At 52.6% G+C, this 27729-nt stretch overlaps 5 protein-coding genes across 5 annotated transcripts; 2 read left to right on the forward strand and 3 right to left on the reverse strand.

The window, feature by feature from the left end:
* Window positions 1-523: 523 nt before the first annotated feature.
* Window positions 524-4178, forward strand: TRIVIDRAFT_169629 (uncharacterized protein; the record flags this gene model as incomplete). The annotated part of the gene is made up of 3 exons (XM_014102661.1): window positions 524-794; window positions 987-2710; window positions 2787-4178. The coding sequence occupies 3 exons, from the start codon at window positions 536-538 to the stop codon at window positions 3660-3662; spliced, it is 2859 nt and encodes a 952-aa protein (XP_013958136.1).
* A 57-nt stretch (window positions 4179-4235) lies between these two features.
* TRIVIDRAFT_80870 (uncharacterized protein) lies at window positions 4236-7237 on the reverse strand (the record flags this gene model as incomplete). The annotated part of the gene is made up of 4 exons (XM_014102662.1): window positions 4236-4662; window positions 4728-5851; window positions 5909-6330; window positions 6483-7237. 4 exons carry the CDS (start codon window positions 6926-6928, stop codon window positions 4570-4572), a joined length of 2085 nt encoding a protein of 694 aa, XP_013958137.1.
* Window positions 7238-9746: 2509 nt separating this feature from the next.
* Window positions 9747-14375, reverse strand: TRIVIDRAFT_89418 (uncharacterized protein; the record flags this gene model as incomplete). Its single annotated transcript, XM_014102663.1, has 4 exons — window positions 9747-10163; window positions 10236-11863; window positions 12050-13840; window positions 13992-14375. 4 exons carry the CDS (start codon window positions 14373-14375, stop codon window positions 9947-9949), a joined length of 4020 nt encoding a protein of 1339 aa, XP_013958138.1.
* Window positions 14376-17788: 3413 nt separating this feature from the next.
* Window positions 17789-22640, forward strand: TRIVIDRAFT_148653 (uncharacterized protein; the record flags this gene model as incomplete). The annotated part of the gene is made up of 6 exons (XM_014102664.1): window positions 17789-18058; window positions 18133-18508; window positions 18583-18850; window positions 18908-19512; window positions 19600-19935; window positions 20098-22640. 6 exons carry the CDS (start codon window positions 17789-17791, stop codon window positions 22638-22640), a joined length of 4398 nt encoding a protein of 1465 aa, XP_013958139.1.
* A 959-nt stretch (window positions 22641-23599) lies between these two features.
* Window positions 23600-27468, reverse strand: TRIVIDRAFT_169638 (uncharacterized protein; the record flags this gene model as incomplete). Its single annotated transcript, XM_014102665.1, has 4 exons — window positions 23600-24182; window positions 24280-25007; window positions 25207-26097; window positions 26185-27468. The coding sequence occupies 4 exons, from the start codon at window positions 27466-27468 to the stop codon at window positions 23810-23812; spliced, it is 3276 nt and encodes a 1091-aa protein (XP_013958140.1).
* Window positions 27469-27729: the final 261 nt, after the last annotated feature.

The following is a 27729-nucleotide window of genomic DNA, read 5'->3' on the forward strand; positions in this document are numbered from 1 at the left end:
CAATAGGCCAAGTTCCCAAACAGCGTCGCCAAAGCAGCTGACTACTCTATCGTTTGTTGACGGCTTCACTCCCCATTCATACGCACAAGACCAGGCCTCCATCCCTTGGCCTGCCGCCCGCCACAGCAACCGGCCTCTTCACAGACAACGACACGCGAGATCCCGACTTTGAAACCCCCGGTCATACGAGAATGCTTTGTGCTGCCACAGCCCCTCATCAGGGCCCCCGAAAGCCGCTGTCATAGGAACCACGTCTTTGTCCTGCCTGCCGCTCGATGCTTGTCTCCCTGAGATGACAAGATCAGACCTCGTATCAGATTCGATCCGTGCGCCCCATTGACGCCTGTCCTTTCCACGCAATCGGCGAGACCACCGCTGAAGCGCCGCACGGCCGACGACGCCAGATCCCATATACCACCCGCCTCATATCCAGCCGCTCCCGACATCGATGACAACGGCAGACCCTATTGATACCACGAGGCACCACATGGCCGTGAATGCCAGGCACAGCATGCCGCCTTCGGGCTACGATGGCATGAATGGCGGCTATGCTCCTCCCCCAGGCGCAACCGCGCCGCTGCCACACATCGAGGATATGGTGGCCTTTCCCCAAGACATCAACCGGAACCAGACGATGAAGCATCTGCTCGAACTGGCCGAAACAACTCTGGCAAAATCCGAAATGGGCCGCGAATTCGGGAAACCCGCCCTGGCCTTCAAAGATTATGTCAAGGCGTCGGTCATTGCCGTGCAAATCATTCCTTCCCACCGTGAGTATGTAGAGCTCAAGAGCCGTCGCGACGACTGGAATCGAAGACACCAGACTCTCTTGAAGAAGATAGCCCAGCAAAGTGACATATACGAACAAATCAAGCGGGATATCATCGCAGACAACGAGAGGACCGGTGTACAACCAACCGTTCCTGCTTCGACTCAGCAAAAGGCCAGCGCAAATGCCATTTTATCACAGGCCTCCTCAATTATAGATGCGCGTCCAGAGAGACAACAGCCTGTCAATGTACAGCAACCCGAGCCTCATACGAACGGCTCACCGGGAAAGGTCAAGCCCGTTGTGCACCCCAAGCCACAGTCTTTGGCTGGCCATGCTATCAAACCTGGGCACGCCCGTGCCGCCTCCGCCGCCTCAGCCATCTCCTCGACCCAGGCCATGTCGGATCTTGCTGCACGCTTTGCCAACTTGCGAGGCCCTCAACCTTCTCCAGGTCAAGATCCTCGCATTAAGACTCACCATATTGTACCACCGCCTAGCAGACCTGCCGGGCCCCGAGATATGCCACCGCCACGCCCCAAAATATCGTTAGATAGCGGAGTTCCGTCACTGCCAAAGATGCCTGATGCAATTTACAGTCCTGCCCGAGGTAGCATCTCTGGGGAATCCTCTCGGCTTCCTCCTAGCACGCCCCGAGGCCCTTTCAGCCGGGCTGGATCAATTGTATCTGTTGGCAGCGCGACAAGCACTCCCTTACCGCAGCAGCAGCAGAGCAATGATTATTTTTCATTTCAATCACAAAGTTATTCTAGGAACGGAAATGGGGACGCTCCGCAGCCACCAGAGAATAGCTTCAAAGTGCCGGAAGGTGATAGAATTACACCCGAAGAGCTCTTTGAGGCCATGAAAGCAAAGGGTTCTATTTTAATCATAGACGTCCGTGCTCGTGAGGACTTTGATGAGGGCCACATCATGTCCTCCTCCACAATTTGCATTGATCCGAGCATCCTTTCCAGGCCCAACATCTCTGCTGATGAAATAGCCGAGAGCCTGGTTCTTTCCCCGAGTCAGGAGCAAATTCAGTTCGAAAGACGGGCCAGTTACGATTTGGTGGTATTTTATGACCAGTACTCGGAAAAAATCCCCTCTCCTTGGAATACGGAAGAAGCTGCTCTTTTGTCCCTGCATCGCGCCTTGGTACACCTCAGCTACGGACACGAACTGCGAAATTCCCCAAAGCTGCTCAAAGGAGGTTTGGACGCATGGGTCGATCTTATGGGCTCTGCGTCTCTGCAGTCAACGGTTCCTCCCAAACCCAAGAAGATTTCATTAGTTAGGCAGGGTCCGTTCCAACGGCGGCCCTCGCAGTATCTGGGAAAGCCACTGAGGCCTGACATTGTCAAAGTCTGGCAACAGGCTGTAGAAATTGAAGAAAAGGAGACGGAGACGGCTACAGAGCAGGCTTTCCACCGCTCAACTGAATCTTTCTTGCGAAGGTTCCCTTCTTTGTCTCTGCAAGAGTCAATGACGTCGCCCGCCATTGCTGAACAAAGAACTCCGGGCTACGGCTCGTCACACCAGGTCGACCTATATACCGACCTCCCTTCTCCTCCTACAAGACCAGCTCCGGCACTGCCACGATTAAGCTACAGCAGCCTGTCCCAGACGGTCGAGGACCACGACATGTATCATGAACCAGCTCCGGCACCTCCCGCGCCACCACCTTCTGAGAAAGTCTTTTACACCGGTCTAAACAACCCTCATAATTGGTGTTATGCGAACAGTACTCTGCAATCATTATTGGCATCGCCTAATTTTGGGAGAGAATTGAGCAATTCAGAATGGGTTGAGAGATACCAGGTACCAAGGAAGGATGATGAGAAGATTGACCAACCGCAGTTGATGATTAAGATAATATCAAATCTATTTCATTGGATGACGACGGGAAAGTTCAAAACCATGAAAGCTCAGACACTAATGGTATGTTGTTTTACTTTCTTTGTCGTGCTCACTCATCCATTCCACATTTCCATTGCTGACAAGTCTTTTCTTTCAGGATTACTCCCTTCATCTTTGCCAGCACAGTCAAACTATATCCAAGTTTGGTGGCAATGGGCAACAGGACGCTCAAGAGTTCATGTCCTTTTTATTAGACTACCTCCATGATGAAACTAATTCTCGCCGAAACCTCAAAGGCAACATTCCACAGCCAAGTACGATTCCTCAGGCACGCTTGCAGGCTGCCGTTGAGTATTGGAGAAACTACCAAGAGCTGAATCGATCTATCGTTGATCGCTACTGGCGAGGCCTTGAGCTCTCAACAGTCGACTGCCAACGATGCCATAAGCAGACGCACACTTTCTCGACGTTTGACTTGGTTTTCGCGCCCGTCGGTAAGAATCAAGACATCACCCTCGAGGACTCGTTCCGAGAACACAACGTTGTCAACACGCTCGACAACTTTGCATGCGACACGTGCAAGAGAAACACAAAGGCCATGCAAACCACTTGCTTTGCCCGCATGCCTCCGCTGCTGTGCCTGAGTTTCCGCAGGTTTGATTTCGACAAATCTGTCGGAGACATTAAGAAGTCGACAAGAAGAGTCACTTGGGACTTTAACGAGATCGACCTCACGCCATACTTTATGCGGACAGGCGAAAACTCAAGCGACAGGGCTTTTTCGGGGCCGTTCAAATACCAGTGCTACGCCGTGATTGTTCACAGCGGCAGCAAGACTGACAACGGGCACTACTACGCTTACGTGCGAGACTCGAGCACACACGATCAATATGCGTGGTACCGCTGCGAAGATAGTCAGGTCACCAAAGTACGCATCGGCACTGGCGATGCGACAGACTACAAGGAGAACGTATTCAAATCCGGGAGAGACACGGTCCCTTACCTGGCCTTTTTCAGGAGGAAAGATAGCTGAATGTAGAGGGGACACGATTTTACTTTTCCCCTTCTTCTTCTTCTTCTTCTTCCTCCTCCACGTCCACACGTTTGTTGGGGCATAAACATACGAATCATGAACAAGGGGCGGGAGAGAGCAATAGAAGGAGAGAAAGAGATGTGACTTGTACATTTGTTTGCCTTTTTTCTTTTCTCTCAGTGTACTTTAGCGTTCCAACTTTTGTTTTTTCTTCATGTATCTCTTGTTTTCTCTACAAATATCCATTGAGTATTTCAACGCCTTTTTTTTCTTGATATATATATACAACTTGTTCAGCCTGTACTGTTTCTTTTTTTTCTTTTCTTGATTCTTTGTATGCTTTTTAGTACCCTAGGATCGGTAGGCGAAAGCATGGCAATGGAGTTTGCATTGGAGCATTTTTCTTGTGTGGTGGTTTTTATTTGATATCATATACATCTATTGTACTTTGCACGAGTTAGGCTAGAAGAAGAAGAAGAAAGTTTCTATAATATCAGCGAGAGGCATCATCACGATACTTTCTGGTGTCTTCCCCCGAATGTCAATTTACGTGCAACCCAATGAAAAAAAAAATGGGCGAGCGAGAGCAACAACTCGCAAGCAGCATTAGAGATAAAAAAGTGGTATAAATGTCATTAATTAGGCCCACGTCCCAAGAGCAGTAACAATAAAGGCAAATTAAATCACGTCGTGCTACATGGCCTGAATCACAACGGCGGTATCATCATCATCCCACCCTCTTTCCTCAATCCCATTTACACCAAGCCACACACCTCGTCACCCCCCATCTCTTCACCCCCATCTCTTCACCCCCATCTCTTAGCCTCTTCTCGCCATCTTCAGCACATGAAAAGATAAGAGGGTAAAATAAAAAGATACACAAAAAGGCTGTGCTTATGGAGAAGATTTAAGGGGCGTGCTTCAAGCACTCGTCGATCTGCTGCTTAAAAGCCTCCCGGATGACTTTCCTGTTGAGCTTCTGTGTAGCAGTAACCAGGCCCTACAAGGAGAAGAAACAAACTGTTAGTATACAGACAGCCAAGTCAAGGGAGAATGCAAACTTACGCTGTTGGGGGTCCACTCCGCATCAGTAACAACGACGCCGCCAACCGTCTCCAAACCAGACAGGCCAGATCGCTTGGCGGTAACTTGCAGGTCCTTGAGAACTGCCGCCTGAACCTTGGGGTCATGGTGCATGCTGTGCTCGTCAACGCCAAGCTCCGCCGCCTTGTCAGCCAGAACCTTCTCATTGGCCATGATGATGGCAATGGGGCGGTTGTGCTCGGGGTCTGCATGGATCATGAGATTGGCCACGAGCTGGGATCCTCGGTAAACAGCCTCCAGCTTCTCCAGGGCAATGTACTCGCCACCCTGCATCTTCACAAGGTTCTTGACTCGATCAATGACGCGCAGGTGGCCATCGGCATCGAACTCGCCAATATCACCGGTCTTGAACCAACCATCGGGGGTGAGAGCCTTGGCAGTCTCTTCTGGGTTGTTGTAATACTCCTTCATGATGGGGAGACCCCTCATCCAAATCTCACCTTGCGGGACCTTGGCATCGGTAGAGTATCCGATTTCAGGAATGGAAACGAGCTTCACTTCAATGGCACCAGAAACGGGGCCAATGGCATTGGCACTGTACTCGAGCGGGTTTCCCAATGAGCCGTTGGCGCAGGTTTCGGTCAAGCCATAACCAGCCAACATGGGGGCGAGAACTAGGGATAGGAAGTGCTTGGTGCTGTCCGAAATGCCACTGGCACCGTTCATGGTAAAACGAAGTCGGCCTCCAGTCAGCTGTCGAACTTTACTAAAGACAATGGGGTCGAAGATGCTGGCAAGCGGAAGCTTGTTGCGCGACATGAAGCTCTTGTAGCTGAAAGCTCCCCAGAAGAGCGACTTGAGAACGGGGCTAGAAGATTCCAGCTTTGCCATGACTCCCTTCTTGACGGTCTCCCACACCTGGGGGACACCAACCATGACGGTTGGCCGCAGCTCCCGCATGTCACCAGCGCAGTTCTTCATGGAGGTATCTGAAAGAGTCCTGGGGTTTCCGTATCCTAGGCAGCCACCAATGGACATGACGAGGTTCTCGAGAGCCATTTCGAAAATGTGCGCAAGAGGAAGGTAGGCGAGAACAACCTCCTTGTCGCTAACGGTCTCGCCGACAGACGCGAGGAGGCCCGTAACTAGTAGCAGAGAAAGTCAGTATTGGATCACAGTCGCGACGCAACAAGGATACATACCTCCCGCAACAAGCGCCTCATGGGTGATGCAAGCACCCTTGGGAAGACCAGTGGAACCAGAGGTATACATGACGCAGAAGACGTCCTCGGGCTTGCCGGGGTTAGGCTCAACCATGTTCTCCTCGCCGAGCTTGCGGAGTTCCTCCCACGTTACGACGCGGATATCCGGGTTCTCTTTCTTGTAGGCTTCGATCTCGCCGCCAACGGTGAAGATGCTGTCCTCGTTGACGATGACAGTCTTGACCTTTGACTTGCGAATGGGGCCGGCGGCCGTCTTGAGCAAGTGAGGGTCGACATACATGGCCTCCGCATCGGTCTGGACGAGCGAGTGCTCGACGCCGCTCTCGCCGAGGGTGTCGTAGGCAGTGACGATGGAGATGGATTGGGAGGCACAGGCATGGGACATGGAGATCCAGTTCACACTACAGGACGAGAGAGGATTCATTGTTAGCGGATTTCACGCGCCCTGAAAGATGCCGGCTAAGACGAGCGGCATTCTTGTGCCTCTGTGCTACAACAGCAACAAAATAACCCGCCACAGAAGGCATTGACTTGCTGGAATGGCACGGCTTACCTGGTTGTGCCGAAAAGGTGCAGCTTCTGAGACTCGCCAAAGCCCAGCTTGCGCAGGCCGGAAGCCAGCTGCAGAACGAGCTTCTCGTACTCCTTGAAGGTCAGGAAGTCGAACTTGCTCAGTTCGAAGAACTGCCACTCCTTGTCCACCTCGACAATCTGGCCATCGATGTTCTTGGGGACCTTCTTGATCTCCTTGTGCAGCTCAATGAGCCTCCGGTGGCCCACGGCAAGGTGGTTGGGATACTCGCGGGCGCTGCGGCGGACAATGTCGAAGACGGTATGTACGTCATCGTGAGGTTTGGTGAGCAGGCCGTCCTTGGCCAATGGGTGGCGACGCGGGATCGTCTCACCAGGGACCTTTTCGTACCCGGAAGCTTCGACAGTGAAGGGCGGCTTGCGCACCTGGGTCAAGGGCATAACGCCCGGGCCAGTCCAGTCCGTCATGTTGAGGGTTGTTGGGGGTTGTTTGCTGCGGCGGATGGCCTAGGGGATGATGGAGCGAGAGGGAACAGAGGAAGAGACAGACGCGGAGGAGATTAAAGCTGTTGAAAAGAGAGCTTTGCTCGTGCCGGGGGGAGTTGCAGGGGGGGAGGGGGTGAGGGTCCGGCTTTTGCTCAAGCAGCAGAAGCTTCGTGTCTGACGGGATCCGGAGCTACTATATAAGCAGGCAAGGCAAAGCAACGCTTGACGATGACGACGACGAAGCGCGAGAATTCGAAACGAAGGAGTGAGGGGAATCAAGTCAAGACGAGGAAGAAATAGGAAAGAAATGAAAAGGGCGTTGGGACAAGTTGGGCAATGATGCAGCAAAGCAGTCCAGGCAGATGCAGGGAGAGAGAGGGAGAGGAGAGCGAGGAAGCGAAGCTTGGAGGCAAAAGCTGGAGGCAGCGCGAGGCAAGGCTAAAGTTAGTTACGTAGCCGGTACGGTACTGGCAGGCCCAGGCCCAGGGCGGGCGTCGTACCGGTACCTGTACATTGGGGTGCTACGGGCTGGATTGGATGGGCTTTTAGGGGAAGCAGCTCTGCTACTGGACTACTGCACAGTACTATGTACTCCAGCAGCCACTGCACTGCAGCAGCCAGCCCATCATAAACGATTGATTGCAGCGCTGCAGTCGCCTAGCAGGCCACAGGCCTAGCTCAAGGCAGCTAAGCTGCACTCCAAGCTGCGCTACTTGTGATTGCTCCAACCAGCGACCCCTGCAAGCCAGGCCAAAGCAACTTGGTTTTTTGCCGGGTCTGGTGGCGTTCTGGGGGAATTTTGTTGGGTCCAGACGAGGGCCATGGGGTGTCTGACGCTAAGCTGCAGCTGCATTTCCTGCTCCCCAATCCAATCCCCCTCGCCGCAGCGTTGCGATTTATGCCGTGGGGTCCGTGTTGTGTGTGTGGACGGGAGGTATCGGTACAAGGACGTTGTCTAGGGATTGAACGAATTATGTACCTTGGGATTGATGCCGGGTGCGTTTCCGTACCTACCGTAGTAACGGATAAGGCACCTGCTATTACCTGTATATGTTGACATGTACCTTGTATTGATTACAGCTCCCGCTCCTCTTCAAAGTTTATTAATACAGCGTACAGGTATAGTAATCCATCTTCCACTGTTAAACACCAGAACAATGAGGCACTTTAACAATGATGGAGCTGTCCATCGACGATAAATGATGACATGCCTCTTGCTAAGGCAGGACGGCACTCTTAGCACCTACACCAAGTGGTCCTGAGTAGGTACTCGAACTTGCACCGGCTGTCTCCATAGCTGAGACCTGACGCATGTCTGTCCATGTACCCATACTTGGGCCCAGCTCGTCGATCTGGCACCACCTTAAATAACCTGTTAAAACAGCTGCCCCAGCGCCGAAACCCGAACGGATCCCCTTCATCCGCCTTCTGTAGCGTATACGAATATATTGTCCATAGAGCTAGGATGCCCTGATTGTGTTGTGTGACCGGCAGCATTCAACATCCAACTCAATGGACGCATCATCATCACCATCATCATCAGCACCTCTTCTTACTCATCCTCTCCCCCCCAGCCCATCAGCAGTGACTCCAGCATCGGGCCAACCTTGTTTCTGATGCACACTCCCGAAAAGCCGAGATGCGGACATGACATTCAGCCGTTTGCCGCGCCGTGCCGTTGCTAACACCGACCGAGCCTTCCAGCACCTCGAACCTTGGAATACAGCGGCTTCACACGTCGGGATTCCAAACATTCTCCTTCGGCCATCTCTTCTTTTGGGCGCTGCAACTCCAGCTGGTACTGTACATGTGCTCGTTTTCCAGGGTAGGCATCCCCTCACATGCCCTCCATACACAGCGAAAAAACCACAATCCTGAAGCCCTCCATCAATAGGTGTAAACACGCATCACAATTCGCCGTCATATGACCTTCAAAGCCGCAGCTCTTTACTAAGGTATACACCTACCTCTCAATACTAACCTCAAGTAAACCCCAAGCCTCGCTTCCTCTCCCCTTGGCAATGAATCCGCGGGACCACGTTACCTTCAGCCAAGTGGGCTGAGAGCCTTGGCGGCAAGTAAAGCCACGACCTAAAAAGCTCGCCACGCTGCAACTGTAACAACGCGCTGTGAGGATCGAGGCTCATGATTTCTTGGTCTGGGACCCCCCCTGGCAATTAGTCAACGCACCTAAATCCAACCCCCCTCCATCGCGCCCTCGTCTGTCTCTCAATTCCTTGATTCATACTCCGTAGAGAGAGAGAGAGATAGGGAAAAGCCCTCATGCGACATGCAGAGCCAACGAGTATTTTTTTTTTTTTAAAAAAAACAAAAGGCCCTCATCGGAAATTACCTACGTTAGATAGACCAACCATGTCCGTTCATGCATGGCGTCCACCCTCTAATAAAATAATAATACGAAATGCTACTCTGCGAGAGAAAAAAAATTCACAACAACAGGTGCCGAGGTCAAAATGTTCAGCTGAACCTGCTTTTGATGCTTCAACCGAGCTTCGATACTTATATTTGCCATGTGCGCTCTCTCATGCATAACGATATCGCCTCCTCATACCATGCATCTCTACTGCAAGCGACAGCGCCAGCCAGCCGCACTGGATTTCATAAATCGACGCACTAATATTCATTATGCTAATTGATCTGCTGAAAGCTATACTATAAATATACTATTTCCTTCTCCCAAACGCCAGAATCCTGCCGAGGCCATTTCGGGGCCATTCCTCCAAACAAAGACTTCACATTGAAAAATCGAGGACACGTCAGGGATAGCCCGTGCGCATGTAACAGTATCAATGCATCTATTCAAATCATGAGGAACCTAGGGGCGGCGTCTTCCCTTCCACCGCGGAACGCTTGATATCATCGGGGGAAAAAATTGAAACAACCGTTGGTTTATAATCCAGCCATAAACGATAAAAAAGGACATGCCCAATGAGCAAGCTGCCCTTCAAAAAACAAAATCTAGCGCCGTGGCCTGGACCACTAAGTAAGCTGCAGCGGCTCAGTCTTCTCGCACGTAAATAGGTTAATGTGGTGATCGCCTCGTGCTGCGCAGCCAAGAATCGGGTGATGCGGGTGGAATGCCGTGGCTGAGATGGGAGATCCCCGGTTCTGCTGCAGGAAGCTTGAGTAGGGCTCGAGTCGAGAAAGCTCGTTGCCGCTCAGGTTAAACACTTTGACGACATGAGCAGAGGTGCCCCTAAAAACAACAATTGCGTTAGCCACGGTGCACTATTAGGGAGTCAAGTACGTGAGCAGATATAAAACTTACACTGAAAATACCGGCAGATGCTCGTGCACGCTTGCCGTCCGTAGAGTGTCCCGCGTTGTCTGGAAGGAATGCAAAGGCTTGTCCATGCGGATATCCCACACCTTGATTTTGCCATTGCGGCTAGCGCTCACCAGCTCTCGCTTTCCTCCACGCTGCATGTGTACACTCTTGATCCATTGGCGATCCGACTCGTCTTTCCACTTGCGCACCATGGATTCCTGCGGCTTCAGCCTCGTGTCGAAGACGCGGACGGCGCCGTCACCAAACCCGGCCACAAAGATGTTGCCCGTCATCTGGTCCGATGTGAGGGAGGTAACACATGAGCCAGATCGGGCAGGAATGTCCATTATGCACGTCTCATGCCCAGCAAACCACACCCGGATAACTCGAACGTCGCCGGCAACGAGGACGCGCCCCGTCGCTTGCTGCCAGTCGAAAACCATTCCGGAGTTGACATTGCTGGGAACCATGTGAGTGAGTGCCCGCCAAGACGTAGCCAGCTCAATGTCCTGCTCCGAGTCGTAATTGCGATATACTCGGATTACGCCATCTGACGATCCAGTCATCAAAATGGCCTGGTCGTCTTCATTGATGAACTTCATGTCACTAATCTTGGAACCTTCTGGATTGCCATTGGAGAATTTGTTCAGGCGTCCTTGTTTCTTCCAGTCCCAAACATAAACCGTGTTGGCGTCGTCTGCCACTGCCAAGTGGTCTTCAAACTGGTGGAATGTCATCTTGGCAGGCTGGGCGCCGTTGTTAATGATGCCTAACTGATTGTTCCACCTGTGAGCGCCCGCAATATGTTTGAGCGGTTGCGTTTCTCTCATAATAGCTTCATTCCTGGCTCTCCGCCACAATCTCTCGTTGTAGTCGGTGCTGCCAGGCTCGTCCGCCTCGGTGTTCTTCATCTGGGGCTCACGGAAGTACTCGATTGACCACTCGAGGAACTTGCTCGTAAGCGGCAGGCTTGGCTCCTTGGTCAGGTCACGCTCTTCATACGTGCCAGAAACCGGCTCCCGCGCATTGTGGTATGTTGCCGAGGGCCCAGAGTAGTCGTTCTGTTCAGGGGGTGCAGATACCCGGTCGGGAGATACCTTTGCTGAAGGTGACTTTGGTGGAACTGGGCTGTTGGGGGTGGTAGGCCGAGACTTTTCTTCGCTGTTGATGAAGGACTGGAATAAGAGACTAGCTGTTCGTCTAAGAAGGCCAGGAGATTGCAAAGGCTGAGGGCTAAGAGCCCCGTTAGTCCTCTGGCCCAAAGAAGCCGTGCTTCTGCTGCGCGACGCCCTGTTTGCCCTTCTCTGGACCTCTCCCATCAAGGCATGGGCAGCCTCGCCGAGGCTAGAGTTAATCAAAGCATTGTGGACGTAGTCAATAACAGTGGTAGCTTCCCGCTGCACCTCTGGATGGGGGTCAACGCTCAGAATCAAGGCATGTTTCCAGAACGCCATGTAAACCGTATTGTGGGAGAGGCCGTGAGCAGTGGGCTTGATGGTCCCGTCCCTCTGCCTGTTATCCGGTCTGGCATAGTGCAGGCCCATTTTGTGATCTTGCCCATCGTCTTGTGGGGGGAACACCAGATACTCCTTCTCCTCAAGGAGCTGCTCATAGGCCGCAACCAAAAACTTGCTCTCGAAGCGAATAATAAAGTGAGACAAGAAAACCAAGAATTCCTTGCGTACAATCGGACTGCCGTCATTTCCCATGTCGAGAATTGTCCAAGCAATCGATTCCTCGATCCGCGCAACCTCCTCCGTCAAGTCGGGGATTCCGAGGAAAGTGGTAAGCGCATGGATCATGGCCGCCCGTACTTCACAGCATGGATCCTTGGTGAGGAATGCTAGCTTGGCGTAAGCATTTTCTCGAATGCCACGCCATTTGGCCTCGGGCAAATCTTGCCACAGCTGGCTGATACATAGACAAGCCCATTGGCGCAAGAGGGGGTTGCCCTCGTTTTGCAGGTGGGCCAGGCAGTAGCTCATGATTTCCGTCTGGTTGCATACCATCTGGCCGTTTCTGTAGCCCTTGCACAGCATGGCCAGGATAAAAGCGCACATGGCCTTGTGCTCATCGCCATTCACGACGGGCAAAGCCTCGGATGGTTTCAAAATCTGTGCAAAGTAGCTGTAACCGCTGTCCTTGATAAGGTCTTGCTGGCATGAAATATCCACGGCAATGAGTCTTGCCCAGATGAAAACCATCACGGGCTTTAGTTCGGTTGCAGCAGATTGCAACAACTTTAGAACGTACGGGAAGATGCCAATGCTGAGAGCCAGCTGAACCGACCATGGCCCCAGATCAAGGAATCTTCCCAACAATATCAAGGCTCGCACCCTATGCTGCTGGCTCAGGAGTACCTGAAGGACAACTGGCAATTGATCAGGGGGCTTTTGGGCCACAGCGTCTCCTCTGGTGAGGTAGACGTCGAAAGCAGTCAGCTGCTCAGTGAAGAAGGAAGAATTCTGGTATTCATAGTCGATACCCTCGTTTTCCTTTCTCTCCAGCAAGGGTAGCTGTGCCAAGGCCATGTCAACGGCCAAATCCCACGTTTCCCACAATGGGTGCTGGTGAGTGTCTGGCAAGGCGGGGTATGATTGAGGGTGGCATCCATACACAGTCATGATCCTCTGCGCCAGCAGAAAGTTCCGGAATAGGGCGGCCACCATCAGATCTTGCCTGAAGAACTTTCTAAACAGATCCCGAGGCAGGGTAGTCCATGCAATGCTGTCGGTAATGGCTGTAAAGATCCAGTTGAGCTCCCCAAGGGGTGTCCTCCTCTCTTGTAGACGGCCGGGAAGCTTCTTGGCACGTTCAGGGCTAATGTTGGTCTTGAGAGGGTTCTGCAGAACGAAGAACCAGAGTGCCATTTCGATCGGGGTCGTCAGACATGACGTGAACAGATCGGCAGGGAGCAGTGGATTGGTGGGGAGATTCTCCTTGACCGCACACGCAGCTAAATGAATATAAGGTCTATAATTTGTTTTGACGTAATGAGGATCCCGCTGTGCGGCTTCCTCCTCCTCCTCGTCATGTTTATCGACGAATCGGTGATAATTGTTGAGAATGTTGCCGGCCTCTGAGCAATCCCACACGAAGATGGTGGGGGCCTGAAGCCATTGCTGCAGATCGTACAATGAAACTGGGATATACTGAGTATAGGTCTTGTTAAATACCCAAATCTCGCCCGACGCCGTCGGTTTTGGCACACCGTGGCCGTTGTAATGCAGCAACACGCGCTCGTCCTTGGCGTTGCGACGAAGAGATATGCAGAATTTTTTCGTCTCTTCAACTGAGGGGTCCAGGTACTGCTTGTAACGGGCTCTAATTGCAAGAGTCTCGTATTGCGCTTGGAGGGACTTGCCAATGTTCTCGAGCGCCTTCTGTATAGGAGGAATGGTAGGATCTGTCCAGGCCTCTAGCTTTGCGCCCGGATTGGTTTTGAGCTGGTCGGGAGGCTCGACACCGATGTTTAAGCATACAGCAAGGGCTGCAGATACTGTCTTGAGCCTATCTCTTTGGCGCCAATCTTGGAGTTCGTACTGCACCGCCTTGGGCTTGGCAGTGGTTTCGTGCCGTTTATCCGTAAAATACATGTACCAATTCTAGAATCCGGTATCAGCATGCTATCTTGGACAGTACTGGGACAGGCCAAGGGACGAGAGACTGCGAATTATTCGCTGTAGCGGGGGGGAGGAGGGGCACCCAAGAATTCGAGAGGATAAGGCTGGGATAGGAGAGGCTGATAAAACGTACATTCGCAAGCTGAGAAATGATATGTTCTGACTGGTAGTGGTCTTCAAAACCATGTCTAGCTCCCCATTCATGGATTTCATCTTCTTCGTGGTCCGATTCTTCGGCCTGTCGCGGCGCATATTCGCTCTTTGAGCGCTGGAGTGATGGCTTCACCGGTCGGGTCGGTCGCTCAGCCTCGATGCTAATGTCATCCCTGGTGTCGCCGGCAGAGACGCCATTCTTGCGGCCGGGCGCGCTCGAGGGCCGCTTGTCGGTCGTCTCGTTGGACTGGGAGTCGCGGTCGGAGCTGCTGGTCGACTGGACCTTGAATCTCGATGTCTCACCGCCGTTGGTGGCTGCGGCGGCGGCTGCGTGTGAGCCATTTGCACCAGTTCGCTGCGTCATCTCGGCTGGAAGGCCATGAGCCGCGGCTCGCAGCTCGTCTAGTCGCGCGGGCAACGGGGACAGCAGAGGCTGCTGATGGTCGAGAAGTGCGGGCGTTGCTTCTGTCAAGCTCGCAGCGTGTTGTTGTGGGTGCCGCGGAGGCGAAGTTTGTTGCGGTTGAGGCAGAGACATGACGGTCGCGGTCTAAAGTGGAGCAGGGCACTATATTCTAAATCTCATATCGAAGCACCCATGCTCAGTGGTGCAGTGCGCGGAATGGAATGCTGCTTTCATCGGCCGCGAAGCGATGCTGCGGGCGACGAGGTGATGCACGGTTTAAAAAAGTATGGAGATGGAAGATTCAAGAGTTCAAGTTGCAGCCTCGTTTGGGGAGGGGAGAGTTTGGGTTTCGGGCGAGGGATGGATGGCTTATTGGCAGCTGCGTTACCGTGCAGCACCTTTGAAAGTCTATTGCCAGCTGCTAACTGGCCGATGCAGTGGTCGTACAGCCCACAGCCATGCATATGTGCGTCTTCGGGTTGCCATCACAACGATGGGATGCCCGGTGTTACTACCCAAAGCTGGGCTACGCGTCAATTCTATCCAGCCCAGGCCTGTAACTGGCGGCGCTCCAGTGTTTGTTGAAGCCATCCATGATCCATCCCGCGGCTTGCCGCAGCGGTAGAGGTGGGAGGCAAGTTGGCAAGGCAGCAGGCAGCACTCCGAAAGACGAGGAATCCCGTTTCTCCGGACCGCGGCGTTGCAGTGCTTGACGATGAGTCACGACATGGGAATGTTCACTACCGGCGTCTATTTGGTTGATATTATTGCTGGGAAATAGTTGGTGTTTGCAGCAGATGTGATCCCGCGACCACGCTCTTGTGAATCAGGTAAGCGGCGGATACGAGATGTTGAGGTCGTGGGCGATCTAGACAAGGACGCTAAAAAGCTTATCCCGCAGCAAGCCATTCAGGCACCACATTCAGCAGCACAAGGCATCAGGTTCCGATAGAGCTTATTACTAGCCAGTACGGAGTACTCGTACGTATATAACATATCGATGTGTTTCTTTGTTGGACTTGCAGTATTGGTGGTTTGTTTGTCATAATCAGCCTCGCGCTCCCTTGAACCCTTTTGACAGCCACGCAGTTTTCTCACCGATGCCGACAAGGAGCACGTGATCACGCACGTCTCTGCAGTAGAATGTTTGTTCACAGGCAATAATACATAGAACCTTGAAGGCTCAATGCGTACTAATCGGAGCGATGCTCCCTGGGTTCCGGGTTCTAGAATCCAATTTGAAGGCAATGGCCTGGGTTGAGCTATTATTAACCATCTGCCCGCGAGCTAACAGCAGCCCAGTCCAGTATATTACGGCAGCAGCACCTTGAACAGCTGAATGGAAGCGTTCCGCGAAACAGCGTGGATATCAGCACCACACTCCGTAGCCCCGTGTAAGTGCCTTAGTGCTCAGCTACCGGTGGCGCGTTCCGACAAAACAACAATCAATCTCTGAGCTGATGTGAAGATTGCGTCGCATCAAAGACATGAATGAGACATGCCGCCAAGCAGCACGCAGTGTTCCTTTGCATCGTCCATGGCCATTTAGGGCTTAGCACTCGAATGAGGAATCTAGATTAGACGGTCTGTGCGCGTATTAGGTTAGTGGTAGCCCGAGGTCTTTTGGAGCTTGAAATGGAACGTTCTTCGACGAATCCTTCATGGTACGAAATACGCGGGATGCGTTAGTCTCATCAGGTAGCTCACTTACAACTGCACGCAGCCCAGGTCAACAAAGTGCGGGCTTTCCTTGGCTTCGACACAGGCAGGGGAGAAGAAAAAAAAAAAACCAAATCAAGCCTCCACAGCTGTCAATCGAGCATAGGTACATACATATTTTTAGCTCCCATGTTGTGCGAGACGCAGCAAATCTCCCAATTGCTGGGCTACGTACAGGGTAACAGGAGGAGGCAAATGTGATCGACGAGGTTGCCCCTGCTGGTGGGCGGCTCACAAACGCCTGCGACTGGGGGCAAATCAGCTTGCCGACTCAGCCAAGGCTCTTCCGGGTTAATAGCACGAGTGCCATTAATTGCCCGCAAGACAATAGGGGATGAAATGATCAGGAGCATGATGCCAACCGCGATCAGCATTGGAATTGCCGGGCGGCTATACCAAGATGGTACCAGTACCAAGGTTCCATACTACAGGCACTACTAGGTAAAGTTAAGGTATGCGGAGCAACCAAGATGACGGGAATCCGACGTGTGCTGCTCTCCAGTAAAAGGACTATGTGGCGTATTCAATCAATTAAATTCTATTTTCAAGCATGTGTACAAGTACTGTATCTGTACAGTAGCATGATTGCTATTACGGGGTCGGTCTGCTTCAAGCGATGCAGGCACGAGCACGATGAGGTCAGCAGTGGGCTCAGCTCTTCTTGGGCGAGCTTCCAGACGAAACGCACAGCATTGGCGGCCAAATCAGATTGTTCCTTGCGTCAGCCTTCCCGTATCCGACGCTGAAATGCCTGTCGCTGCCCCTCCAGCCCCTTGATTTCTGGCCAGCTCCACATCGTCGCCATCTCCGACCTGCAGAGTGTTACAGCGGAGGAACCTGGCTGCAGGCCGCCGCGCAGAGAGATCGCCGCCACTTCTGGCGCACCTGCATGTACCCCCCAGGTCACTGCTGTTAGGAGTCCCCCACAGCGCCATGCTGAGGCACGGCGGTACGTCAGTACCTACAGGAGGTTAGTGCACATTGGTGAGCATGCAGCCCCTAAAAACGTTCACTCAAGCACCCCAAGGACCAGCATCGCCCGCTAATTGGCCCGCTGGGCTGGCCCTGGCACTGTGACAGGAGGCCGAAACGCAGCCCAGCACCAGAAACGAACGCCTCTGCCCCCCGTGCCAGCTCCAATCCATCACCACCAGCAGTCGCTGTGGCTTTTTCCACCTCGAGTCGAGTTACTTCAGCTCTCTCTCGTTGGGCTTTACTGTCCTCACTGTTTCCGAGCAATTGCGAGCTGCATCTCCATTCCGCAGGTTCGCGAACGGCAGAGCAAACGGGCGTTGCTGCTTCACGGATCAGGGCCCTTTTACTTCCTGCCACCCTCCCGTCCCCAAAATAGGTGGCCACTGAAATTTCGGCGATACTCCCCCGGATACTTCCCACAGATGCTTGTCCAGCCATCTCGACGCTCGAGCTTCGACCCCCTTCTTTCCTAACAATTCTCCAGTCACTCTTTGGCCTTGTTGAGCCGTCCGTGTCTTTGTGTGCGTGCGCGCGCAATCCTCTCGTTGCTGTTTTCGTTTGGAGCTTCTCGCCCATTCACCCACGTTCGTTAAACATCGACAACCTCATCGTCCATTGCCCGTCTGGTCTGCGAACGCACCACTGCTCCCATTCCGCCAGCGAGCGGTCCGCAGCCGACCATGGCGTTTCTCTTCAAGTCCAAGAAGCACCAGGACCGTACGGTAACCAGTCGCGACGGCAGCTCAGGCTCTCAGGGGTCCATCCAAAACGCCCCCGGGCGCGCAGTGGCTAGAGACGACAAGAACACAGCATTGCAGCGCGCGACGCCAACGGGGAGCCTGCATTCTATCGACAATGACACCAACACCTCCAGCCCCGACCAGGGCCAAGGCCCAGGCCACGCCCGTCGTGCGGGAAGCGTCGATACGCCTCAGACGAGTGATTTGCCTGTGAGTGACCTTTCTTTGGAGCTAATCCAACTGACTACCGCATGTGTGACATCTAACACGCACAAACCCTCAAGTTTCGAAACCAACCGCCCGTGAGCAATTCCAATGCCTCGCTCTATCCGTGGTCGCAGCGGCGGTTGACATACACTTCGTCGCATCCGAGCCCGTTTCCTCGATATGGCGCCGCCGTCAACGCAGTCGCCTCCAAGGAAGGAGATGTTTATTTGATGGGTGGCCTGATCAACAGCTCGACTGTAAAGGGCGACCTTTGGATGATCGAGGCTGGTGGTAGCATGACATGTTACCCACTGGCGACAACTGCCGAGGGCCCGGGGCCTCGAGTTGGCCATGCCAGTTTGCTAGTCGGCAATGCCTTCATCGTTTATGGCGGAGACACCAAAATTGACGACAATGACATCTTAGACGAGACCCTATATCTACTTAATACTTGTGAGCCTTCATTCCCATGGAAATCCCCTAAACGGCAAGGGCGTCGAGAATCTTACCATAATTCTTGTTTGTAGCAACACGGCACTGGTCCCGTGCCCTGCCCGCTGGGCCGCGTCCATCGGGACGATATGGCCACTCACTCAACATCCTTGGCTCCAAGATATTCATCTTTGGTGGCCAGGTCGAAGGCTTCTTCATGAACGATCTCTCCGCGTTTGATCTCAACCAACTGCAGTCGCCAACTAATCGATGGGAGATTCTCCTCAAGGCAGAAGCGAGCCCCAAGATGCCCGCCGCACGAACGAACCATTCCATGGTGACTTTCAACGATAAGATGTACCTGTATGTGTAATAAATCGGCCCTATACAACTGTTGTCCTCTCTAACCACGCATGCTAGGTTTGGTGGCACAAATGGCTTCCAATGGTTCAACGACGTCTGGTGTTACGATCCTGCAGTCAACAAGTGGGCACAACTGGATTGCATCGGCTATATACCCGCTCCTCGTGAGGGCCACGCTGCTGCTCTGGTGGACGATGTCATGTATATTTTCGGCGGCAGAACCGAGGAAGGCACTGATTTGGGAGATCTTGCAGCGTTTCGCATCACGCAGCGGAGGTGGTATACTTTCCAGAACATGGGCCCCTCTCCCTCGGCTCGATCTGGTCATAGCATGACGACGGTTGGAAAATCCATTGTCGTGCTTGGCGGAGAGCCTAGCACTGCTTCTTCGTCTACTAACGATCTTGGTATTCTCTATGTATTGGACACGACTAAGATTCGGTATCCCAATGATGCTCCAGGAGGGCCCCAGAGAATACCCCAAGCGAGACGGCCAAGCGATGCATCGAATCCCAACAGACAGCCACCGATGCGCGATGTGTCCAACGGAGGAGGCCCTCCCGACGCCGGGAACATGATTGTCGGCGGTCCATCAAGCATCAACAACGGACCAGCTACCCGGAGAATCCCTTCCAACGGTATGGAACCGACCGGCTCACCAGGTCTCGGAGGGCCGGGCTCACCTCCTCCCGTTGGTGCGCCACCAAGAGCGCCTGGAGGCCCCCCCGGAGGCCCACCAGGTCCAGGAGGTCCAGGGAACAAAATGCAGATGTCCAGAGCTGCCGCGAATGCCAGCCCCTCCGGACCGCCTCCACAAGGCCCAACTCCTGCTAAGCCGGTTCCTGATCCGTCTGCTGTGGGACGTGTCCGAGGCGCGTCAGTTGACCGGGCGCCGGGGACGGGCTCACCCCAGCTGGCTTCTGCCCCGTCACCAATAACCCGCGAAATAATACCCGAGGACGAGACACCTGCACCCACATCTGCCCCTATGTCTGCAGCAGGCAATCCTGTTAACGGACGCCGAACACCCACTACGCCTACTCAAGTTGGAAGGGCAGGATCTAAGCAAGGCTCCTTGGGCGGCGGTGAACCCCCCCGGGGCAAAATGCGCCCGGGTAACCCAGGCTCGATTGATAGCATGACAGAAGGAGTGCAGAGGGCTACACCGGATGGAATGCAGAGAGGCCCTCCGGAAGGGATGCAGAGAGGTCCTCCTCCAGAGGGGATGCAAAGAGGTCCTCCTCCAGAGGGGATGCAAAGAGGTCCTCCTCCAGAGGGGATGCAGAGAGGCCCCCCGGAAGGGATGCAGAGAGCCGCGCCAACGCGACCAACATCACCTCCGCATACAACTAAGCCGATGAGCGCCAACCTCAACCGACGATCGTCTGGCCGAAATTCGCAGACTGTTGCTCTTCTAAAAGAGCTTGATAATGCCCGAAATCGGAATGCATGGTATGCGTCGGAACTTGAGTTGGCTAGGAAAGCTGGCTATGTTCCCAATGCCTCCATGGGGCCTGCACTTGATGGAAAAGCTGTTGAGTCCTTTGATGACGAAGATCGACCACTGATCGAGGCACTTTTGGCTATGCGCACAGAATTAGCAAACGTTCAGAATGCTGTAGACAAGCAAGCTATCGTTGCTGCCAAGCAGATAGCGGAGGCGGAAAGGCAACGAGATGTCGCCATTCAAGAAGCCGTTTATGCCAAAGCTAAACTGGCTGCTCAGAGTGGTGGAAGTGTATCAAGTACCCCCCAGCCTGAAGTCGGAGACGAGTCTGGTGCTCGATCAGCAGATATGAGCAAGAAGTTGGCATCTGCCCTCAACCACCATAAGAGTCTTCAGACCCAGCTGGAATCGGCGAAATCCGAGCTGGAGGCGGAGAAGAGAGCTCGCAAGCTCGCCGATGACACGACGTCAGCTGCCCAGAAGCGCATGGCCGATTTAGAGGCTTACAAGCAGCAAACCTCTGGAGAAGTCGAGCGTCTGAAGGCAGAGCTTCACTTCTCGCAACGTGAAGCCCGAGAGCAGGCAGTGGCCGCCGCTGAGGCTGTGGCTGCTCTGGAACTTCTCCAAGTTGAAAAGGACACCATTTCGAGGAAGCTTGATGAAGTTGCCGACTCATCAAATGGTCGGGAAGAAACATTCGAATCTCTTAGAGCTGCCATCGAAGCATCGCAGGATGCAAGCGCTCATCTCGAGACAAAACTCGAGGAAGAGAGAACCCAGAGGGAAAAGGTCGAAGGCAAGCTGACTAAACTCAAGGCTGAACACGAAGCTCGCACAGCAGAATTAGTTGCTGTGACCCAACGTCTACGAGACGCTGAAGAGCTTGCCGAGAAGCACGCTACTGAAGCACGCACGCATCGGGAAGCTGTTCTTGCTGGACTTCACAAGCTCACTGCGAAAGACGACTCGGCTACGCATAGTGCAGATGCTGAACGTGCCGCTGCACTCCAAAACCAACTCACTGCTGCGAACGCTTTAGTTAAGAAATACCAACAGGAAGCAGACATAGCTGCTGATAGGCTACGTAGTGCGGAGGAGCGCATTGCCGGGCTTGAGCAGTATCAGGAGCAGTCAAGCCGTGAGGGTGTTGGTATTCGACGACAGCTTCAGTCTGCCTTGAGGGAAACCCAGAGCCTCCAGGCTGCTCATTCAGATATCAAGAACCAGCTGGCAGCTCAGCAGCTCGAAACAAACGCCATGACTGTGCAACACAATGCCCTCAAGGATATTCTTGTCGAACGAGGTATTAGCCCCACTGGTGCTGCTAGAACTCGCGGCCTCACAAGCCCGCGAACCACTTCTCCTGAGCAGCAAGGTCGCTTGCGAGAGCTTGAGGCTCAGTTGGCCAGCATTAGCGCCGCCCACGAAGAGACCAAGCAGACATTTGCCATCCAAGTCCAAGACTCTGAAACTGCGTACCGTGAGAAGCTATCCCAGCTCGAGAGTGATTATCAGTCCGCGGTGCATTATGTTAAAGGAACAGAGAAGATGTTGAAACAGCTTCAGGAGCAACTGGGGCGCCTTAAGACTGACAATGCCCGCTTGAAGTCCGAAGTTGTGGAGCTTGAGGATAGACTGCAGGCCGGCCCAGATGAGTCTGGTTCGGCTGGGTGGGAGAAAGAGCGTGTCGCCTTGCAGACCAAGATATCTAACTTGGAGGCTGAGCTCCATGATTCTGCTGCCCACCTTGAGAAGAGCCTTGAGGATCTAAAGGTCGAGTTGGCAGAGAGCCATCGCGAATGTGACGAAGCCCGCACATCCCTGAGCACCCAGCGGAAGGAGCTTGAGCAACTGCAGTCCGAAAATGCCCTCCTCGAACAGCGCGCGTCCGACGCTGAACAGAAGGTCTCGCTGCTTTTGGATCAAGTCGAGCACTCTGTCGATACCTACCGTCGCCGCAGCCGACACGTTGTCAGCATGAACGCTGATGCGATGGCAGCCGCAAATGGCATGGGCCTCGGTAGCCTCGGCACACTCGCTCTCGGCCACAACCGCAACGAAAGCTCTGAGGGCGAGAGTATCTATGGGGACAGCAACCTGGGGAACCGAAACAGCGCTGCGCTTGACAATCTGGCCACCGAGCTGGAGACTCTTCGGAATCACTGGGAGACTACAAACAAGAATTACCGTCTGAGTACCAACTTCGATTTTGAATCTGCCAACGCCTCTAAGAAGGAGGACGATACCCCTATCGCTATGGGCATGGGTGGAAACCTTGCGGATTGGAGAAAGCGACTCGATACGGAGAATCACTCTGACGTGGAACAACCCAAGCAAGGCTAAACCAAAATATTATGTTTTGGATATTGCTACGTTTGTATGACGACATATACCCACCCTACCACCTATCTATGCTTCTCAGATATTCCTTGGGTTTTGCCCATAATGTCTGTGCCAAAGAGTCGTGGCCACCAGCCGCCGCTTTCATAATCTGATGATTATTGCTAATTACTCGCCATTCGCGATGGCTGATTTCAACTACACGTCACTGAAATGCCTAAATCTTTTGTTGTTTATTAGTACATCTCATCTTCGATTCCTATTCTCTCCTTAATACCGGTTCTTACTTTTTTCAAGGCATGGCTCGTTTGAACACGGGCCTTGGTTACTTGTTTTATGACATGATACACATAACGGCCTGTCGCGTACGGCGCATGCGCTTGCTCTCTTCTCCAGGAGGGATGTGAATCTTTTGTTGTTTTCGAAATGCGATATTTTTTTTATTCGGTTATTATTATTCACATTTTTTTTTTTTTTTTTGCTTTTCTCTCTCTCTCTCTCCATGTCTTGCTTTTATTTGTCTGATTTTTTTGTTTTAAAACACACTTGCGTCGACGTGGGAAGAATATAGGGGGGACACAAGAACTCCTTTTACACTTTGTTTGTACTATAATTGTGGAAGTATATGCGCGATCTTTCTTCTTCCTCTTTTTTCCCCCCCCATCGCTGCCTCCTCTTGTTTTTCCTCATTTTCCTTGTCGGGGGATCGCTTCAGGTGGACACTTAAAAAAGAATCATGCAAAAAGGGGGATTATGCTTTACAACTCTGTTTTTCATTTTTTTTTTTTTGGTGTGAATTTTTTTTGCATGGTTTGGCTTATTTTTAACTACTTTACTAAATGATGAGAGATGAATTGCCTGGTTCTATTTAAACCATATTATATTGTTCCATTTTGGTGTCTTGCAGTGGTTTACCGTGCAAAGGTCAAACAAGACAAGCTTAAGACGGAGACTTTCAGCTTCGCGAATATGCATGTTTATCTACCTTTTGTTTTAAAGGTATATGAGTTCTAATTCCCCTTTTATGTATGTCATGTATGTATATACAACGCTGCCGTGACTCAACTATTTCATATGTCCTTTAATAGAAATTCTGAGTACATAAATCCCCCCAAACGCCCTGCCAAAAAGCCCCATCCAAAGTGAACACGAAACGGCGTAAACACACATATTTACGCCGCCGCCGCCATAAGCGTCTTCTGGATCCTCAAGCACCTTGCAAAATCAAGCTTCGTCCCATCCTCAGGCATGTGCTCCCCGCTCGCGATGCAAAGCACCCTCATTTTGGGATCGTACCGCAGGTTCGTGAGCAGCTTCGGCGTGATGAGGAAGTACTGGCTGGTGTGCTCGCGGCAGGCAATTTCGACCATGCGCTCATGGACCATGCGCTCGTTGCGGGGGTCCATGCCCTGGTTGATTTCGTCGACGACGCGGAAGGGGGACTGGGCCATGGACTGGAGGGCCATGAGGAAGAAGATTGTGGACACGGCGCGCTCGCCGCCGGATTGGCGATGGGCGTTGAGTTGCTGGAGAGATTCGTTTTCTCTGTTGTTCGTCATACATTCTCCTGGTTAGCTTTCGTGCTCACATATGAAGGATGTGGTAAGGGGGTGAGAGGAAAGGGGGGAAGAAGAAGACGTACCGAAATCTGACCATAATGTCCAAGGCCCACTGGTCAAAATCCTCGTTCTTGTGGACGCGAACCTCGCCAGCACAGCTAATCTGCTCAAAGTTGTAGGCAAAGGCATCATTGATCTTGGACACCAAGGCGTCCAGCTTAGGCTCCCACTTGCCCATCAACTCGTCCAGTTGTCCACTCACTTTGGCGAGTTTACTACTTGATGTATCCATCTTCTTCTGAAGTTTAGCAATCTCCTGTTCGCGCCTCTCAAACTCCCGAATAACGTTAGGGTTGGCCGCGTGGATGAGTTCGAGATTGGCCTTCTCAGCAGAAATATCCATCTCAATCTCTGCTGGCGCCTTGTTTTCAGCCAAGGAGCTGTACAAATCCTTCTTTTCCGGGTTCTCGCTGATGAGCTCTCGAACCTTTTCAAATAGTCCGCGACCTAAGTCTCTGGTCTGGGTGGCTTCTTCGGCAGCTTGCTGCACAATGAGCCTCTCCTGTTCAAGCCTCTCCATTATACTAGAATTGCGGGCTTTGAGACCCTCGATGTCGGACTTGGCCTCGATGAGTCGTATCTTGGCTTCAATGAGGTCGTCGTGAGCCTTTGCAATTTGGCCGAGGGCCTTCTGATGGCGAAGAACCAGTTTGGCTCTTTCTACTACTGCTTTGTCCCATCCAAAGCCGAGGTCGACGATTCTTTCTCTGGCTTCCCGCATGGCCAGCTCGTTTGCCTCTTTATGGCGCTCCTCAGATTCTGCTTTGGTCAGCAAGGCAAAGAACAAAATTGTAGGCTGATTATTGGGAATACTAACCTATTTTTTGGGGTATTAACTGCCACTTGGTAAACTCTCGCTGCAGTGCGTTTTTCTCCGTTCTCAGGTTTTCCTTTGCCGCTGTTAATATAGCAGTTCTCATATCCAGTCTAAAATAAAGGGGTTGACTTACAATTTTGCCTTGTATGTCGGCCTTTTGTTCTTCAAAGGGTCCGATCTTTTGCCTCAACTCCTTGTACTCCGCCTTCATGATTTCTGCTTCTCCGGTGACTTCAGTTAGTCGCCTATTCAGCTCAATCTTCTCTTGTGAGTCCACGGGCTGAGAAGTCCAGAATTTTCCTGGCTGGATCCTCTTGGTAACCGTCGTCATGGCATTGGCGCCATATTCTTTTCGTCGACGAACCATGTACTGCTGCTTCCCAGCTGCCCATTGGTTGATTTTCCCGTTATGGACGAGCTTTTCATACTCGTCATCAGTGTGGTCTCTCAACGAGATGCCGGACTGATGTAACCTCTTTTCAGCACATAGCATGGCAAGCACAGGCTCAGGGCCATCCAAATAGTTTAGGGCAAACCCATCCAGACCAAGCGATTGGGCCTCATCGATGTTAACAGGAGACCTGAAAGCCGCGAGAGGCTGCAAACAGGTTCTGATAACAGCAGATAAACTCATCTCGCGGTACAACTGGTTGGTCAGTTTCTTGTAATCGTTTTTGGTTTGTGCTGTGAAGCAGAGGAAATCGTCGTTTTGAAGCAGGGCTTGGACGGAGTCGGAGTAGCGCTCGTCTCTAACAGAGCAACATAGCATGGGCGGACCGAAAACCTCCTTTTCAAATTCACCCTGGTGCTCTTGAACCCAATCCCAAGCCGTAACCAGCTCCGGGAAATGCTTCCGCATAAAACTTAGCTGTTGGCCCGCTTGTGTGTCGAGAGACTCTATGTCTGCCTTTAGTTTCCGCAGTTCGTCCATCTTCAACCTTCCCTTTTCTTTGACTGCGTCTGTCTCGGCAGCTAATCGACGCTGGTCTGCTTCAACTTCGCGTAGGTTGTGCTCCTCGGCTCGCTATGCGGGAAACCAGACTTGTTAGTTTAAACAAGAGAAAAGGGAAACTCGCGAGATGGAAATGGGACAAGACAGGAAAAATCTTACAATCTTTTGATTCCATTCTCCTGCGTTGAAGTCAGATGGCCTTTTTTTCAACTCTGCCTGTAGAGTTGTAATCCTCAGCTTCGATGCTGCAACCTCTTTCTTTTTCTCATCAAACCCCTTGCGCTCGGCACCTATCTTATTCGACCACTCCTTGACATCGTCCACTGCGGCACTGATCTCTTGCGCCAGACTCTGCGCCGCCACCTGGGTTTCTCTAACGGCCTTTGTTCTCGATGGAATGGCCGCCTCGGTTTCTTGGGCGTAGACTTGCTTCCGGTTTACTGCTTCTAACGATGGTCCACTCTCGTTTTCAAGATGCCTCAGCCTGTTTTCAGCCTCCTTCTTACGCTCCTTTGCCGCTAGGTGGATATTGCGTGCTTCTTGATATTGAGCAATGAAAAGAGCGCCTTTGAGGTTGTTGACTCGCTCCTGAATTTCCTCTCGTTCGCGTATCCTATCCACGTCGGCTTGTAAGCCTTGTTGGCGGGTTTGTAGATTCTTCAGGGTTTCGGCGTCCTCATGCACGGCCTCGGCCACTTCTTTCTTGTCCCTATGAAGTTCTTGAAGCTGTCGATGCCATAGTTGCATTTCCTCGGGAGCTGCAGCGCGCAGAGTTTCGTGCAACAGTTCCACTGGGGTACAGGCGGCAAACTCAACGACTCTGTCCTGCGGAAGAAACTGGCACAGGTTGTCCACCTGGATCTTGAGCATATGCATTAACGATTGTATCTTCTTGTGGGTTGTCTCCTTGCCATTCAGCCACCATTTTTGGATATTTTGTTCACGGCGAATCTGAACACGAATGACAAAGTTGGATCGGTCTTGGGGTCGTTTGTAAAGCTCGATCTCGACGTTTGCCGTGTCCTTGCCATGCTTGACAAACTCCTTGACGGTCCCCGCACGGCCAAGATGCTTGGGGCTGTATCCAAGCCCCAGGCAGATGGCACAGACAAGAGAACTCTTTCCAGTGCCGTTGGGCCCGATGACCATGTTGAGATTCGGGCCAGGAAAAAATACGGCCTTTTCGTATGTGACAAAGTTCTCTACAGCGACTCTGACGATGGCGCCCGGTTGGAAGCTATCCTTGCCACTGTCCCTGGCCTTTCCCTTGCCCTTATCTATGCGACCGGTGCTGCGCCGTGGCTGTTCGTCGTCATCGGAGTCTACTCGTCGTCGCTTCGAACTGTCGTCTCCAGAGGGCGAAGCATGGCCTTCAGTGCTGCTGTCATCTTCATCCTCGTCCTCGTCGGCACGCCGGCGCCGGCGCGAGGTGCTGGGGCTCATATCTTCGAACAAGCTGCGCCGGAGCTGATCAGCTGCGGGAGGGTATCGCGAAAACAGTCGGCGCTGTTGTTTGCGTTCGCATTTGCATTTGCATGAAGCTGGTGAGGAGGCAAGCTGTGGATTTCCTGCGACGCGGTTGGACGCGACTTGACCCCACCACCACTTAACGCCAGACTCTTTAGTGCCTCTTGTGAGCTTGCTGAGGTCCCGGTTAAGCACTGCCTGCACCTGTAGCTGTTACTAGGTAACTATTTGCCCTCC

This window comes from Trichoderma virens (genome assembly GCF_000170995.1).
Source record: "Trichoderma virens Gv29-8 chromosome Unknown TRIVIscaffold_5, whole genome shotgun sequence".
Taxonomy (NCBI): domain Eukaryota; kingdom Fungi; phylum Ascomycota; class Sordariomycetes; order Hypocreales; family Hypocreaceae; genus Trichoderma; species Trichoderma virens.